The following is a 12,461-nucleotide window of genomic DNA, read 5'->3' as shown; positions in this document are numbered from 1 at the left end:
CATTTCACAAAGCAAAATCCAGTTGAAAGTAGACTGAAAGTTCATTATTCAGCTTGTGTGGAAGTGCCCACAGTCAGCATTCGGACAATTATACTAATCGTCATTAGTTTATTTGAACAATGGTTTCACCTGATGTTTAATACAGTCAGTGAGTTTACGTGTGAAGTGAGATTTGAATGAGGGGCTTCCTGATCATTCTATTTGTCAACAGTAAAAGAAAAAAAACCATTAAGATTACAGTTTTGGTATGAACTATTCCTTTGGATGACCCCAGACAAGATTGAAAACAAGATTGAATATGCTCACCTTTGTAAAGCTTGTGAAATTCAGGTGTGTCAAAAGGATCCCCCAGATGACCGAAGGTTGGTCTGGGCAAACCACTTAAAAATAGACATAGGTAGTTTTATCTTTGGTGCTTTTAGCTTGAAAATAGCAAAGCAAATATCAAAGCAACAGTGAGATGCTGCTCACAGTTCCATTGTGCTAAGGTAGGTGGGTTGGTTAGGAAACCAGCCTTCATTGGCAGTACATGCAATGCTCTTTTTAAAGACTGATCAATTTCCTTTTTAATGGGACATCAGCTATCAAAGAAGGAAAATGCCCTTTGCCTCAGAGGGCCTTCAGGTATGCCGGGTAATTGGCTCCTATTGTCATGACTAAGGATACCGACAGCAGCAACCTGAAGCCCTAGCTGGGATAACCCAGATTATCTCTGTTTTGTCAGGTTTTGGAAACAAAGCAGGACTGGCCCTGTTTAGCACATGCATGGGTGACCACCAAGAAAGTCCAGGGGTAATCAATGGCCTAGAGCCTCTTGTGGCGCAGAGTGGTAAGGCAGCCATCTGAAAGCTTTGCCCATGAGGCTGGGAGTTCAATCCCAGCAGCCGGCTCAAGGTTGACTCAGCCTTCCATCCTTCTGAGGTCGGTAAAATGAGTACCCAGCTTGCTTGCTGGGGGGTAAATGGTAATGACTGGGGAAGGCACTGGCAAACCACCCCGTATTGAGTCTGCCATGAAAACGCTGGAGGGCGTCACCCCAAGGGTCACACATGACTCGGTGCTTGCACAGGGGATACCTTTACCTTTACCTTTTAGTCAATGGCCAACCACTTCTGAGCATCTCTTGCCTTGAAAACCCTTCAGGGTTGCCATAAGTTGGCCGCATCTTAATGGCATTTTCTACCACCAACATTCCAAATCTTTATACAGCTTTCGCTGTATTCATATTTGGCTAAGGGCTAAGTGGGTGGAGCCAGTCCGGGTGAAGGGCCCATCAGGTTAGGGCACAATCTAGGCCCTCACCAACACAGGCCAGAAAGGCTTCAAGGCCCTCACCAGGACAGGCCAGAAAGCTATGGGGAAGCGGCAGGACACTGTGAGCAAAGACAGAGGCCTTCCCCTCAGGCATAGAAGCACACCTGGAGCCTCAAAGAGTGCTTCTAGACCCGAGCGAAAGTCCGCGCCGACACCAGGGGGAGGGGGGGGGAAGCAGGCCTTCCCCTCAGGCCTACAAGCTCACGGGGGGGGGGCTTTCAAAGCCCATTCTCTTGAACGGACTTTGAATCTAGTCAAAAGACATAAAAGGTGTCCTGCTGGATGAGTGCAGTGGTCCATCTAGCCTAGCATCCCGTCCGCACAGCGGACACGCTGGCCGTCTGAGTAGGTGATACTGACCTTGATGGACCAACAGTCTGATTCAGGATAAGGTATGTGTTGGAGACACATTATCATTATGGAAAAGCCATGGAAATACAGACTGCAACATGTAGCCAAGACACATAAAACATATATAAAATACATATTGCAATGTGCATATTCATGCAGAGTTCATAGAAATTCCCAGTGGGTCACTGGAAGGATGTAAAGTGAATACTTGAGGCTGCGAAACTATGGAACAAAGACAGAATGGAACAAATGACATTAGTCTAACTGTAACTCTATAACACTTTTAATTAAAAGAAAGCCCAACATCTGCAGTTTCCATCAGTATTTCCCCTGATATCTTGAACATCTATGTTTTTACCCCTATATTATCTTCCTTAGATTTTATTCCTTGGCTCTGCAGACCTCCAGAAAGCAGGACACAGAAAAGATGCGTCCCATTATTAAATGGAGAAGATTAGCTAAAAGCCACAGGCGCATAGCGACTCCGTCTTACAAGGATACCTTCTGAAAGCATCGTAATTGAAAACATTCTTTCTCATTCATATTTCTAATGGAACATATGGCATATGCACGATACTTCGCAAGCTCACATCACAGTTTTATCAGTTTTATATCTTCCAGCAAAAATAAATCAGCTCACTTATTGGGGATCTGTGAGAAGATTTCTGTCACCCATTTTTCCAAGGTATCCAGGGTTTCTAAAATGGATGGTGGGGAGAAAAAAAATAGAAAGTTAGAAGTCTTGCAAAGACAGTGTTAAGGTGGTAATACTAAAGCGGCATCCCTATGACATTTAGAGATATTATATCCCCCCAATAATAATTATTTTGCTAGCGGTCCTATTTTTATAAGCATGTTTCCTATTTTGACATGTGCACCCACACCCACATTGAACGACATGTTCGTATTTCACTGTAGGCTTTTGCATCCTATGGGCTGTATTCCAGAGAAGAGGTCTATGCTCACAACAGACTCCACATCAGCAGAAGCACTAAAATTATTCTTTCCAGTCTGCTTGAGCTGAGTGGTTGTATCTCCCACTACCTTTTTTGCCAGCACAAGACATCGCACTAGGTATTTCTTCTCATTCAATCGGAAACAAAGATTAAAGGGAATAATGTGCTCGTGAAACATCTTTTTTTCCCCAATCCACATGCACATTTCTATTCCATTCAAAATATGAAAGTGTTACAGCTGTGGCATTACTGCTTGCTCAAACTGTAAATATGTCTTCCTTCCTGCTTATGCATCACTAGATCCAGATCTTGTTTGTCTTTCCGTTTTTATTGGCCTCAGTTCTTTCATTTAATATTACAGTGATATATGGATACATTTGCTCTGGTTCCATGCATGCAAAACAAGCATATTGACAAAGATATGGGTTAGATCCAGACTAAACCTTCCAATAGCAGGATGGAACTTTTCTTCCCCACCCCCAACTGCAGTTCTTTGATCTCCACAAAAATACATCTTTGGGGGGGATCGTGAACTCTGAGTGATGACATGAGGGGGTCTGCAGCAAGAAGAAGGAATTGTTAGAAACTGCCCATCTAGTCTGGATTCAACCCTATGTATATTTCATATTATACCAATGGCATTCCAGTGAATTCTCTGGTTTAAGACACATCTAAAAATAGGAACAGGCTTTCAGATTTGTGTACCGATCTGGTACATTTTGACAATACTCCACATGAGTTCACATATGTATGTTCATTATGCAATGACCTCAATATAAATAGGTGACCGGCTTGTATTGTGAAACATCCCTATTGTGTATCTACTCAACTCTTTCTTCATACCTCCACTGAGTCCGTAGTGCAGAAGAGCACTTCTTGACTGGCCCAGTTGGACTATTATTCATTCCCATGGTTAAGTGCAAGGACAATCTAGCATCTGCCTAAAAGTAGGACCCCCATTTTTCAATTGCAATACTGGCCCTGCATGGGGCACCATCACGTTGTGCCTCTAAATTAAGTCATTTGCCATCAATGACAGAATTTTACATAATACATAGACATATTCAGCACTATCATGACTTACGTTAAAGCAAAAGGAAGGATTTATACCTCTAGACTGAACAACAAGATTCATGTAGTGTGCAGAGTAATGGCGCTTCCTGAAATCTCTCAGCCTTGCATAAGTGTCTATCTTCTTCTTCATTGGCAGGTATTTCAGTGTCTCTGCATTACCTGTAAATTAAGGTCTGCTTTTAAAAAAAATCAAATGTCTTAAATATAGACAGATTCTAGAATTAGACAATTTCTAGGAAGTTGCTTGAAGACAAACTATGGTTTGTTTTTAGCATAAACTTGTCCAGTATTAGATTCAAGTGGATAACTCTGCTGCTCTGAAGCAGGAGAACAAAGTTTGAATCCAGTGGGAATCTTCAGACCAACACAGCTTTATTCTTGGTACAAACTTTGGTGTGCATGCAGATTTCATCCATTACATTTGACTCACCCTTCCTGAAAACACCCTCCCCACCCTCTACCTAGATGTAGTGGCTGATAACTTCTGTTTTGATGGAACTGAAGAAGTGTGTGTACAAATGTGCCCAACCCACTGGGCCTAAGTATGAGTTGAACTGATGTTCTTTGCAGTTTCCACTGATCTTTAATGTTATTGTTATTATGTTAATGTTATTGTTGTTATCACCTTGTTATTACTACAAATGGAGTTACCTATATCGTTTCTTATTTAATGTAAACTGCCCTGAGCCTTCAGGGAGAGTGGTATATAAATAAATAACAAACAAAAAGATAAACAAATAAATAAAAACAAATAAACAAACAAACAAATACACATTAAATCTTATGCTCAGAATAAAACTTTGTTGGTCTTAAAGGTGTCCTGGACTCAAACAGTCCAGTAATAAATATATTCTGTTCCAGACTTCTGTACTGTATCCCAAAAAAACTTCCATTCAATAAAGTCAATAAACTAGCACCAAATCAGCCAGTCAAGGATAGTGGCATCCAAAGAGTGGGTGACTAAAGGAGCTGGCAAATTGTTTATTTTACTCTAGATATTTTTTACTCTAGATTTTTCCTTCATTTAAGGGTTATCCGCCCCCATTATCTTGCCACGTTTAATGAATTTGCGCCCACTATGAACTCAAGAGTAGGCACCATAAATGTTTACTTATTTGTGTACCCCAGATGTTCCTAGGATTGAAGCGTATTTTAGACAATCATCAAATGAATGGTTGCTTCTGACCTGAACTTCATTTTAGGTAAATCTCTTACCCCAAAAGAAGTTTACTTACCCCAAAAGAATTTCCCCATAGGATGTCCTGGTTTTACAAGGCTTCCAAGCAACAATTCCCTTCTATTGTCATCCGAAGGCTTTGCGATTTGATACTCTGTTTGTTTTAAAGAACACATTTAGCACTGGAATTTATAGTACCATTTCTGTTACCATTTCTCTACCATAGGACCATTGTTAAAGAAATCGCACAATACAAAATTATTTGAATCAGTACCTAAGTTATTAGTAAAAAAGTAAAGATATCCCCTGTGCATGTCTGACCCTTGGGGTGACGCCCTCCAGCGTTTTAAGTTATTAGTACTTACATGGAAATGATAAAAAGACATTGCTGTGTTTTGTAAAATTGATAGGTTGAATCAGGCAATGCCTGCTGCTTTAGGGGAAGCAGCATAACTGTCTTCTTCTTCCATTGCTAAGACAGTTGGTTTTTATACCCTGCTTTTCACTGCCCAATAGAGTCTCAAAGCGGCTTCCTTTCCCCACAAGAGACACTACACTAGAAGTTATGGGCCACTACATAGCCTACAATAATTAACCACAATTACTTTGATGCATTGTCATGATCCTGAGCTCCAATAGACTGGAGTCAGAAAAGGAAACATAATTTCATTCCCCCTGCCCCCATTTTTCTTGCCACCAATGTCAGCCTTCCAAAATATGCAGAACTAACTTAAGAGAGGAAAACATCTAAATTTCATGTCTTATATAGCTTGATCCTCAGCAACCTTTACTCCGTGCTCACCTCCCTCTGGCTTTATTTCAGTTTACATCATATAGATGTGCTTGAAATTGAAACTTTACAATTACTAATTTTGTAGGCTCCGGGAATCAATAAAACCACATCCCTTGATTTCAGTACGCTTAAGCATGCGTCAAACTGTGTTGGATCCTGTGCATTCTATCTAAATAATATTGCTTTATGATCTGACAGTTTATAAAAGACGGGTCATCCAGCTGTCATGAGTAATATAAAAACTTCCAGAAAATAAGAAGAAAGAGAAAGACTAAGCACAGTTTTTTACCACTATCCACTGCTTCAACTTCCCGGTGAATTGCATCCTTAATCATCAGTGGGTGAATGAAGAATTGTGCCCATCTATAAGAAACAACAAAAGCAACACAGACTTGTCATCCGCTGTTGAAAAGGCAGGATCACAATGCTCTATTTTTAAAAGCCTTTGGCTGAGCAACTTTCTGTTTCAAACACTGGCACAATAGAAGAACAGTGTCCTCAGTTAAAACTTCCCATCAAACAAGGAGAGATCACTGAGGTTCCATCAGTTTTGGATCACCCAATCCTGACGTCCATTCTAATATTCAGTATTCCACTAGTTGTCCCAGGGAATTCCGGTACAATTCACATGTCGATGTACTGGGAAGTTTAATTAGACCAGAAAACATATACTCACATCCAAGTACATGAAGGCAACACACAGGAGAAGGAGCAGATCTGAGTGGGCTATAGCTGAGTGTGGCATCAAAGCATATAATAAACTGAGATCTGAAATACTCATAATGTTCATGACAAGGGCCTCAGGAGAGCCACAGGGGAGGATGGTATAGAAATATAATAATAATAAATAAGATGTTCACGTCTTCCCTTTTCAAGAGCATAAAAGGGAGTGACATTCAGAAGAGCTGGAACACATCCGTCCAACCAAGGCTTATGGCATCCATCAGAGCAGATGAGCCTTTAAGTGAAAAACAGTTGCTAAGTTACCTGTCAAGAGCTTCTTTAAAATACTTCTTCTGGATATCAAATTGGAAGACGGTGCGTTCCGTGTCCGTCGAAGCATTGTCTGTGCCTCCGTGCTTCTTTAAGAATGTATCGAATCCATTTTCATCTGGGTATTTCTGACTACCCATAAATACCACTGAAATAAATAATTAATCAAGGCTTGTCAACCAAAACATATGAGCCCAGTGAAGGGCTACTTCTGTGCTAAGATCCACGTAGCAAACATTAGTGATATGAGCATTTCTGTTCATGTGAATGAACCGAGTTCCTTGGAAATGAATGGTGAAGCTTTTGTAATGGGGGGCCCTCTTTGCAGGCATTGGACATGTTGTGTTTCAACAAAGAGTTTTACCATGCCACCTGGGCATAGAGCAGGTGAGTCACTGGGGGAAGTCACTGTGAAAGTCCTGTAATGGGCAAGGGGTTAGACTAGATGATTCCTTGGAATACTTTCTAGCTCTATGTTTCTATGACCATAGCACTAAGAGATCCAACTTTGTGGGTCAGCTCCAAAAATGGGAAGTGGAATTTCCATTGACTAATATAAAATCATGCTGAGGATCATGGGGTCTTCAGGGACAAACACTGTAGACTAGGGCTGCAATGAAATACAAGAGCAAAGGACATATAATAAAAACACTTTTGCTACTTCTAGAAATCTACTTTCCCAACTACTATAATCTGCAATATAATACACATCAGAGTTCTTTAACTTGTTGAGCCTGTGGTTACTTTTGGAATCTGAGCCATGGAACTGGGAGTCCAGTACAGTCATGAAACACTGGAAACTTCCAAAACATACTCACATATTTCAAGATGAGCATCTCCAATGTTAGATGCAGTGTTTCAAAGTTGGTGTTCCCTGCAGAGACCAAGGCCCAATGGCGATGCCTCTTGGGCTCTTTGGAAGGGGGTGACATTTCAACAAAGTGGACAAAAGCTAGGATTGATTTTTGTATTGGGGAGGAGACTCTTTAGAGAAGCAAACGGGCTCAGGTAACACCTTGGTGAGCACCACTATGTCCCTGGACAGCATAATAAAGATCATAGATATACAACTCTTTGTCTACTTTTTTTGTTTAAGATAAAGCCCGGTAGGTTCAGAGTTACATACTGTGTTCCAAAAAGTGTGCAAGTCCAGGTAAATCATTAGGGTCACAGAAACTGCCAATGCAAATGGTTAAGGCAGCTGCAGACTGCAATAAAAATGTAAACACATAAATAATGCATTAGTATATAACCTTCCCCTCAAATCAAATATATTTCCGGTCATAAAAAATAAAATATTTTAACAAGATGGCTCATAAGGATACTATCAGCTTTTATGAATAAAAAGTATCAGAATCAAAATAAAATTTATGGTATAGAGAAACAGAACCAAATCAGAAATGTAATGTAGTTTACAGATCATTATAATTTGATATTTGGGCCCTTGCGAGCTGTGTGTACAGAGACGGAAAACTGCAACTCATCTCGAAATGGAAGAGTTTTCATCTACCAAGAGGCTGTTCAAAATATATTCTATCAGAAGATCCTGAAAGCTTGTTTAATAGTGGCAAAATGGTCTTATGTCTCAACTTGTTGTAGAGAGGTCAGTGGGGGTGGGGGAAAAAAAACATGCTTTCTGGTCTCAATTTCTTCCAGGGGACCTGGACAAATTCTCTTAGAGCAGGGGTAGTCAAACTGCGGCCCTCCAGATGTCCATGGACTACAATTCTCAGGAGCCCCTGCCAGCATTTGCGGTCCATGGACATCTGGAGGGCCACAGTTTGACTACCCCTGGGTTAGAGGGTGGAATTCTATTGCCATCCATGATAACTAACCTTCACCTCTCCAACATTTGATAGATAAAACTAAAGACAGACTTGTAAGATCTTCTTCTCATTGCAACCTTAAATGGCCAAAGCCTCCCCACAACATAGTTAGGTATTACTAAAGGATATGTGGTGTCTTATGTATGTGACACTCATTCACACTGCAATTGCCTACCTTCTGCCAATTTAAACACCCAGAGGGTGTTATTCTATCCAAAAATAGTAGAAAAACATGAACTAACCCAAATGAGGTTGTCAGGAGTTCAAAATATATCTCAGCAGATGTAACGTGAAATGGTAGATGGCACTTATAAGATGCACTTACACAGACACCAGAGACCATGCAACTGGTCCATAGTATGCTGAAAATTCATCCCAGAAGTAATCTCATGTGATTTCTTCGATACCTCCTCCTCATGTTCCCACTCCACCATCTGGTGTTTGGCAATTCCAGTCTGAAAATGGCTATTTTAAACTGCTCAGTGGTCTACACCGTTATCCTGTCGCTTGGTTTAAAATGCTGGGTTTTAATTAATGACTTTAACATTTTTTTTGCTTTTATTACATTTTTATATTTTGTAAGACAGGTTCCCATGTATAAATAAAGGGGGAAAGGATAAGCTTCTAGGCTACCTTGAAACAAAATAGATCCCAGTGAATGGCTTTTCCCCAAGGCTGAGTCTATTTTTGAAGATGTGCTGCATGAACTGAGATTGACAACATGCATCATCTAGGTACACTGAACAGTAAGTTGTGCTTGCCTTTCATTCCCTGTTCAGTGGACATCTTCAGTGGAGAGGGCAGAGGGACAGTTGCCTCAACTGGCCTCGTGTTTTTTTTTTACCACTTATCTCTCCTCCTTAAATTAATGTTGGAACCCAATGGTGAATGAAGGTTACACAGTTCATTGGTGTGATATTTCCTTTAGTGATGGGCTTTGTTGCTGGGCAGTTCTTTCATTCATGCTGGTTAACTTATCAGCCACAATCTCACGTGACCGCATCAGCATGGGGGCAGATCCATTTTAGGAAAATAATGACCCGCATGCCTGTTTTCCCTGCTTCTGGGGATCCCCTTAAGGACTTTTGGTTCAGGGGCTGTCAGGGTTACCCAGGGTGGTAACTCTGTGGTGGTCATTCTTGTAGAAATCAGCATCCTGCCATCTTTTGGTCTCCCCCTTCCCCCCCCCCCCCCGCAGCAGGTGGGCTAGAATTCATTGACAGGCAGGCAGGTTAGTCATGCTAGGATCTGTGTGTCCTATTATGGGCCAACCCCTCTGACCCCTGTAACCAATAAGGTGCAGCCAATTTTAAGCCAAAGGATGATTGTATGTGTGGTTATTAACAAAATAAAGGTTCCCTTGCTTTCCCCCATGGATGCTGGGCCCACAAGGGCCAAGTATCTTATGAGGATGGAGACAGTGACAGTATTGTTATGTACCATACCTGCTTTTCTGTGCTACTCATCTTCTTTGCATCTTCTTTTTTCACAAGTTCCTCAAACTCTTCAAGGTCATTGATACGATGACTTCTTTGTCTGGTATCAATTTCTCCAATACCATCACTAGCAACTTCACCTACAAAGTCTTCTCTATCATCTTCAGGGCTGCTGTCCTTTTCTGCTCCAAAATGTTCTTCATCATCAGTTTCGGAGGAGATTACCTCTTCCTCTTCCGATGTCTCAGAAGAATTGCAGTCATCGACAGTCAAGTCCGATATCAACAGTGCATTCAACGCATTTTTTAATGTAATGTATCTGTAAGAATTTTTTTTTATCATTCTGGTGACTAGAGACATCCTGTCAACAATATAAAATTATATCTTTTAAGAAGCACTGTGGTTTGTTGAAGGAAATTAGAAATTACACAACTGAGTTACAATTTCCATGGTGCCCTGGGATGAAAAAAGATGTCAATTAATCCATAGTTAAGTCTGCTTTAGAAATGCATATGGAAATGGGTCTTGAAAACTAATCAAGGTTGACCCTGGTCAGTATTTGGAAAGGAAACTACCAAGGAATATCAAAGGAAGGAAGGAAGGAAGGAAGGAAGGAAGGAAGGAAGGAAGGAAGGAAGGAAGAAAGAAAGAAAGAAAGAAAGAAAGAAAGAAAGAAAGAAAGAAAGAAAGAAAGAAAGAAAGAAAGAAATTCCCTTGACCTTTTCAATGTTATGATTTTAGCGAAACTGGCAACATGCATAGATATTCATTTACTTCTGTCTGCTGTAAGGGAGCACTAACAGATGAAAAATAATAGAAATATTAAGGAATGGTGAGTGGAATTTATATACTTAATTATAATGCATGCTCCCCCTAAACTAGTGAAGAAATCCCCCTGAAGGATCATTCATTCTAGGCATATATTTCAGAACACGAATATTACTATTTTTATCACTGCCGCATATTAAATTGATGTTTGTATTTCACTTTTCTATCTCCACTCATAGATCCCTTACCTGGATAATTACAACTAGTTCAGTTCCTATCAGTTTCTAGGTGGCTGCCCTGATTGCAATCCCCTTTACACTTCTTTACATTGACACTAATTTACTAGTTTTGGCCCTGCCTCTTAGCATGGAATAGCCTTTACAGACTTACTAGGTTTTAATCCTCTTTGACAAGAGGCAGAGCAGCATGAAAAGATCAAGGGAGAAAATAAGAGGAATAGCTGTGACTAACTCTTTTCTCACCTGTTCTCATTTGCAAATATCAACAAAAGGGCAGATTTTTTTTGTTTTTTATGAGGGTAATTACCATTAATCCATGTTTTGTTTTGTTTTTTTTTACTATTTTCCCATTTGTGAGAAGCTTGGGGAATGTACAGTGAGGATAGGTGTTTGGGCCATCTCATTTCAGAACTAGAAACCAATTTTGTTGTTGTTGAATCCATATCTGAGTAGAGCCAAAGGATTTTTAAAATCTAGATTAGGCTTACTCTAGTGGCCTTTTGAGTCTTAACAGAGTGTTTTCCCCTCAGGTCATGCATTTACCTATATTCTTTGTGGTCACTTGGAGATTTGATAATACTCGGGTCTCCCTCATTCTTTTTCTTGACCTGGCACTTTCGGCCTTCTCTCTCTTGATCTTCCTGGAATTGCTGGGACCTGTTTGCACCCCCCTGCCTTCTCTGCTGCTGTGAAAGTATGACTGGGCAGTTAGGCATAAATACAGACTTTTTCCGAGACATTGCAGAGACTCTGAGGTGACCCGCAAGGCCAACTGCAGTTCTACAGCTGCCTGCTTAGCCTCTGTCTTGCTGTGTGGCAGATGGCACACCCGTTCATGGCCAAACCAGCTTCCCTGCTATGCAGTCCACCCCCACTTGATTGGCTGTGTGGATTCTTCAGAGGCAGTATTCCATTTATGACATAAACAAAGGCCAAAACCAGGATTCCAGGAGGGGAAGAAAGGGAGAAACAAAGAAGCCAGTAGATGATGCTTTCATCATGCGTTTTAGCAAAACACACAGCATTTACCCACCCCATGGTTTCTTTCCAACTGCCCAGATGTAAAAGTACTAACTCTCTTCATACTCTGCATTTCATATTGCCATCTGTCTAGCCATGGATACCCACAGACAATTCTCTGGCCATGCATCTTGCTGCCAAATTGGACCTGAAGCAGAGTAAAATAGATTCAGGGCTTTCTGTTTTGTGTGTATATATGTATATGTGCTTATATATATATATACGTGTATGTATGTATGTATACACACCCACCCACCACATTGTTTTATTGATGTTAGTTGCCCTGAGTCTATCTTGGGATTGGATGAGCACCTATCAAGAGTGTGTGATTTTTAAGTCCTCAAGAAGGGAGAGGATTGAGTTGGATGGCCCTTTTTAGTTTCTTCCAGCTCTGTGTGTGATTCTGTGATTCTGATTCTGAAACCATTGCTGACCCCTCTCCCAATGTCCAGCTAGTTGCCAGGCCAAGCCTGGCAATTCTAATATATTCCCTCAATGCCTCTTCACACACTTT

The 12,461-nt window shown here is 40.8% G+C and overlaps 1 protein-coding gene across 2 annotated transcripts in view; it reads right to left on the bottom strand.

Moving 5' to 3' along the window:
• The window catches only part of LOC143844494 (nardilysin-like), a 45,328-nt gene extending 33,522 nt beyond the window's left edge, over window positions 1–11,806 (bottom strand). The window contains exons 1-9 of one of the 2 annotated variants that reach the window (XM_077351663.1): window positions 11,471–11,806; window positions 9,930–10,239; window positions 7,785–7,866; window positions 6,653–6,806; window positions 5,955–6,028; window positions 4,931–5,026; window positions 3,732–3,854; window positions 2,306–2,363; window positions 307–380 (exon numbers count right to left, since the gene is read on the bottom strand). In XM_077351663.1, the coding sequence (XP_077207778.1) occupies window positions 307–380; window positions 2,306–2,363; window positions 3,732–3,854; window positions 4,931–5,026; window positions 5,955–6,028; window positions 6,653–6,806; window positions 7,785–7,866; window positions 9,930–10,239; window positions 11,471–11,667 (1,168 nt within the window). In that variant the 5' untranslated portion in view covers window positions 11,668–11,806. Of the gene's footprint in view, window positions 1–306; window positions 381–2,305; window positions 2,364–3,731; window positions 3,855–4,930; window positions 5,027–5,954; window positions 6,029–6,652; window positions 6,807–7,784; window positions 7,867–9,929; window positions 10,282–11,170; window positions 11,194–11,470 lie in introns of those variants that run through there. The other variant, XM_077351664.1, reaches the window with a different exon arrangement.
• Window positions 11,807–12,461: the final 655 nt, after the last annotated feature.

The sequence above is a fragment of the Paroedura picta genome, chromosome 9 (genome assembly GCF_049243985.1).
Source record: "Paroedura picta isolate Pp20150507F chromosome 9, Ppicta_v3.0, whole genome shotgun sequence".
Classification (NCBI taxonomy): Eukaryota; Metazoa; Chordata; class Lepidosauria; order Squamata; family Gekkonidae; genus Paroedura; species Paroedura picta.
Note: the sequence above shows the minus strand (reverse complement) of the source record. Positions and strands in the feature narration are given on the sequence as shown.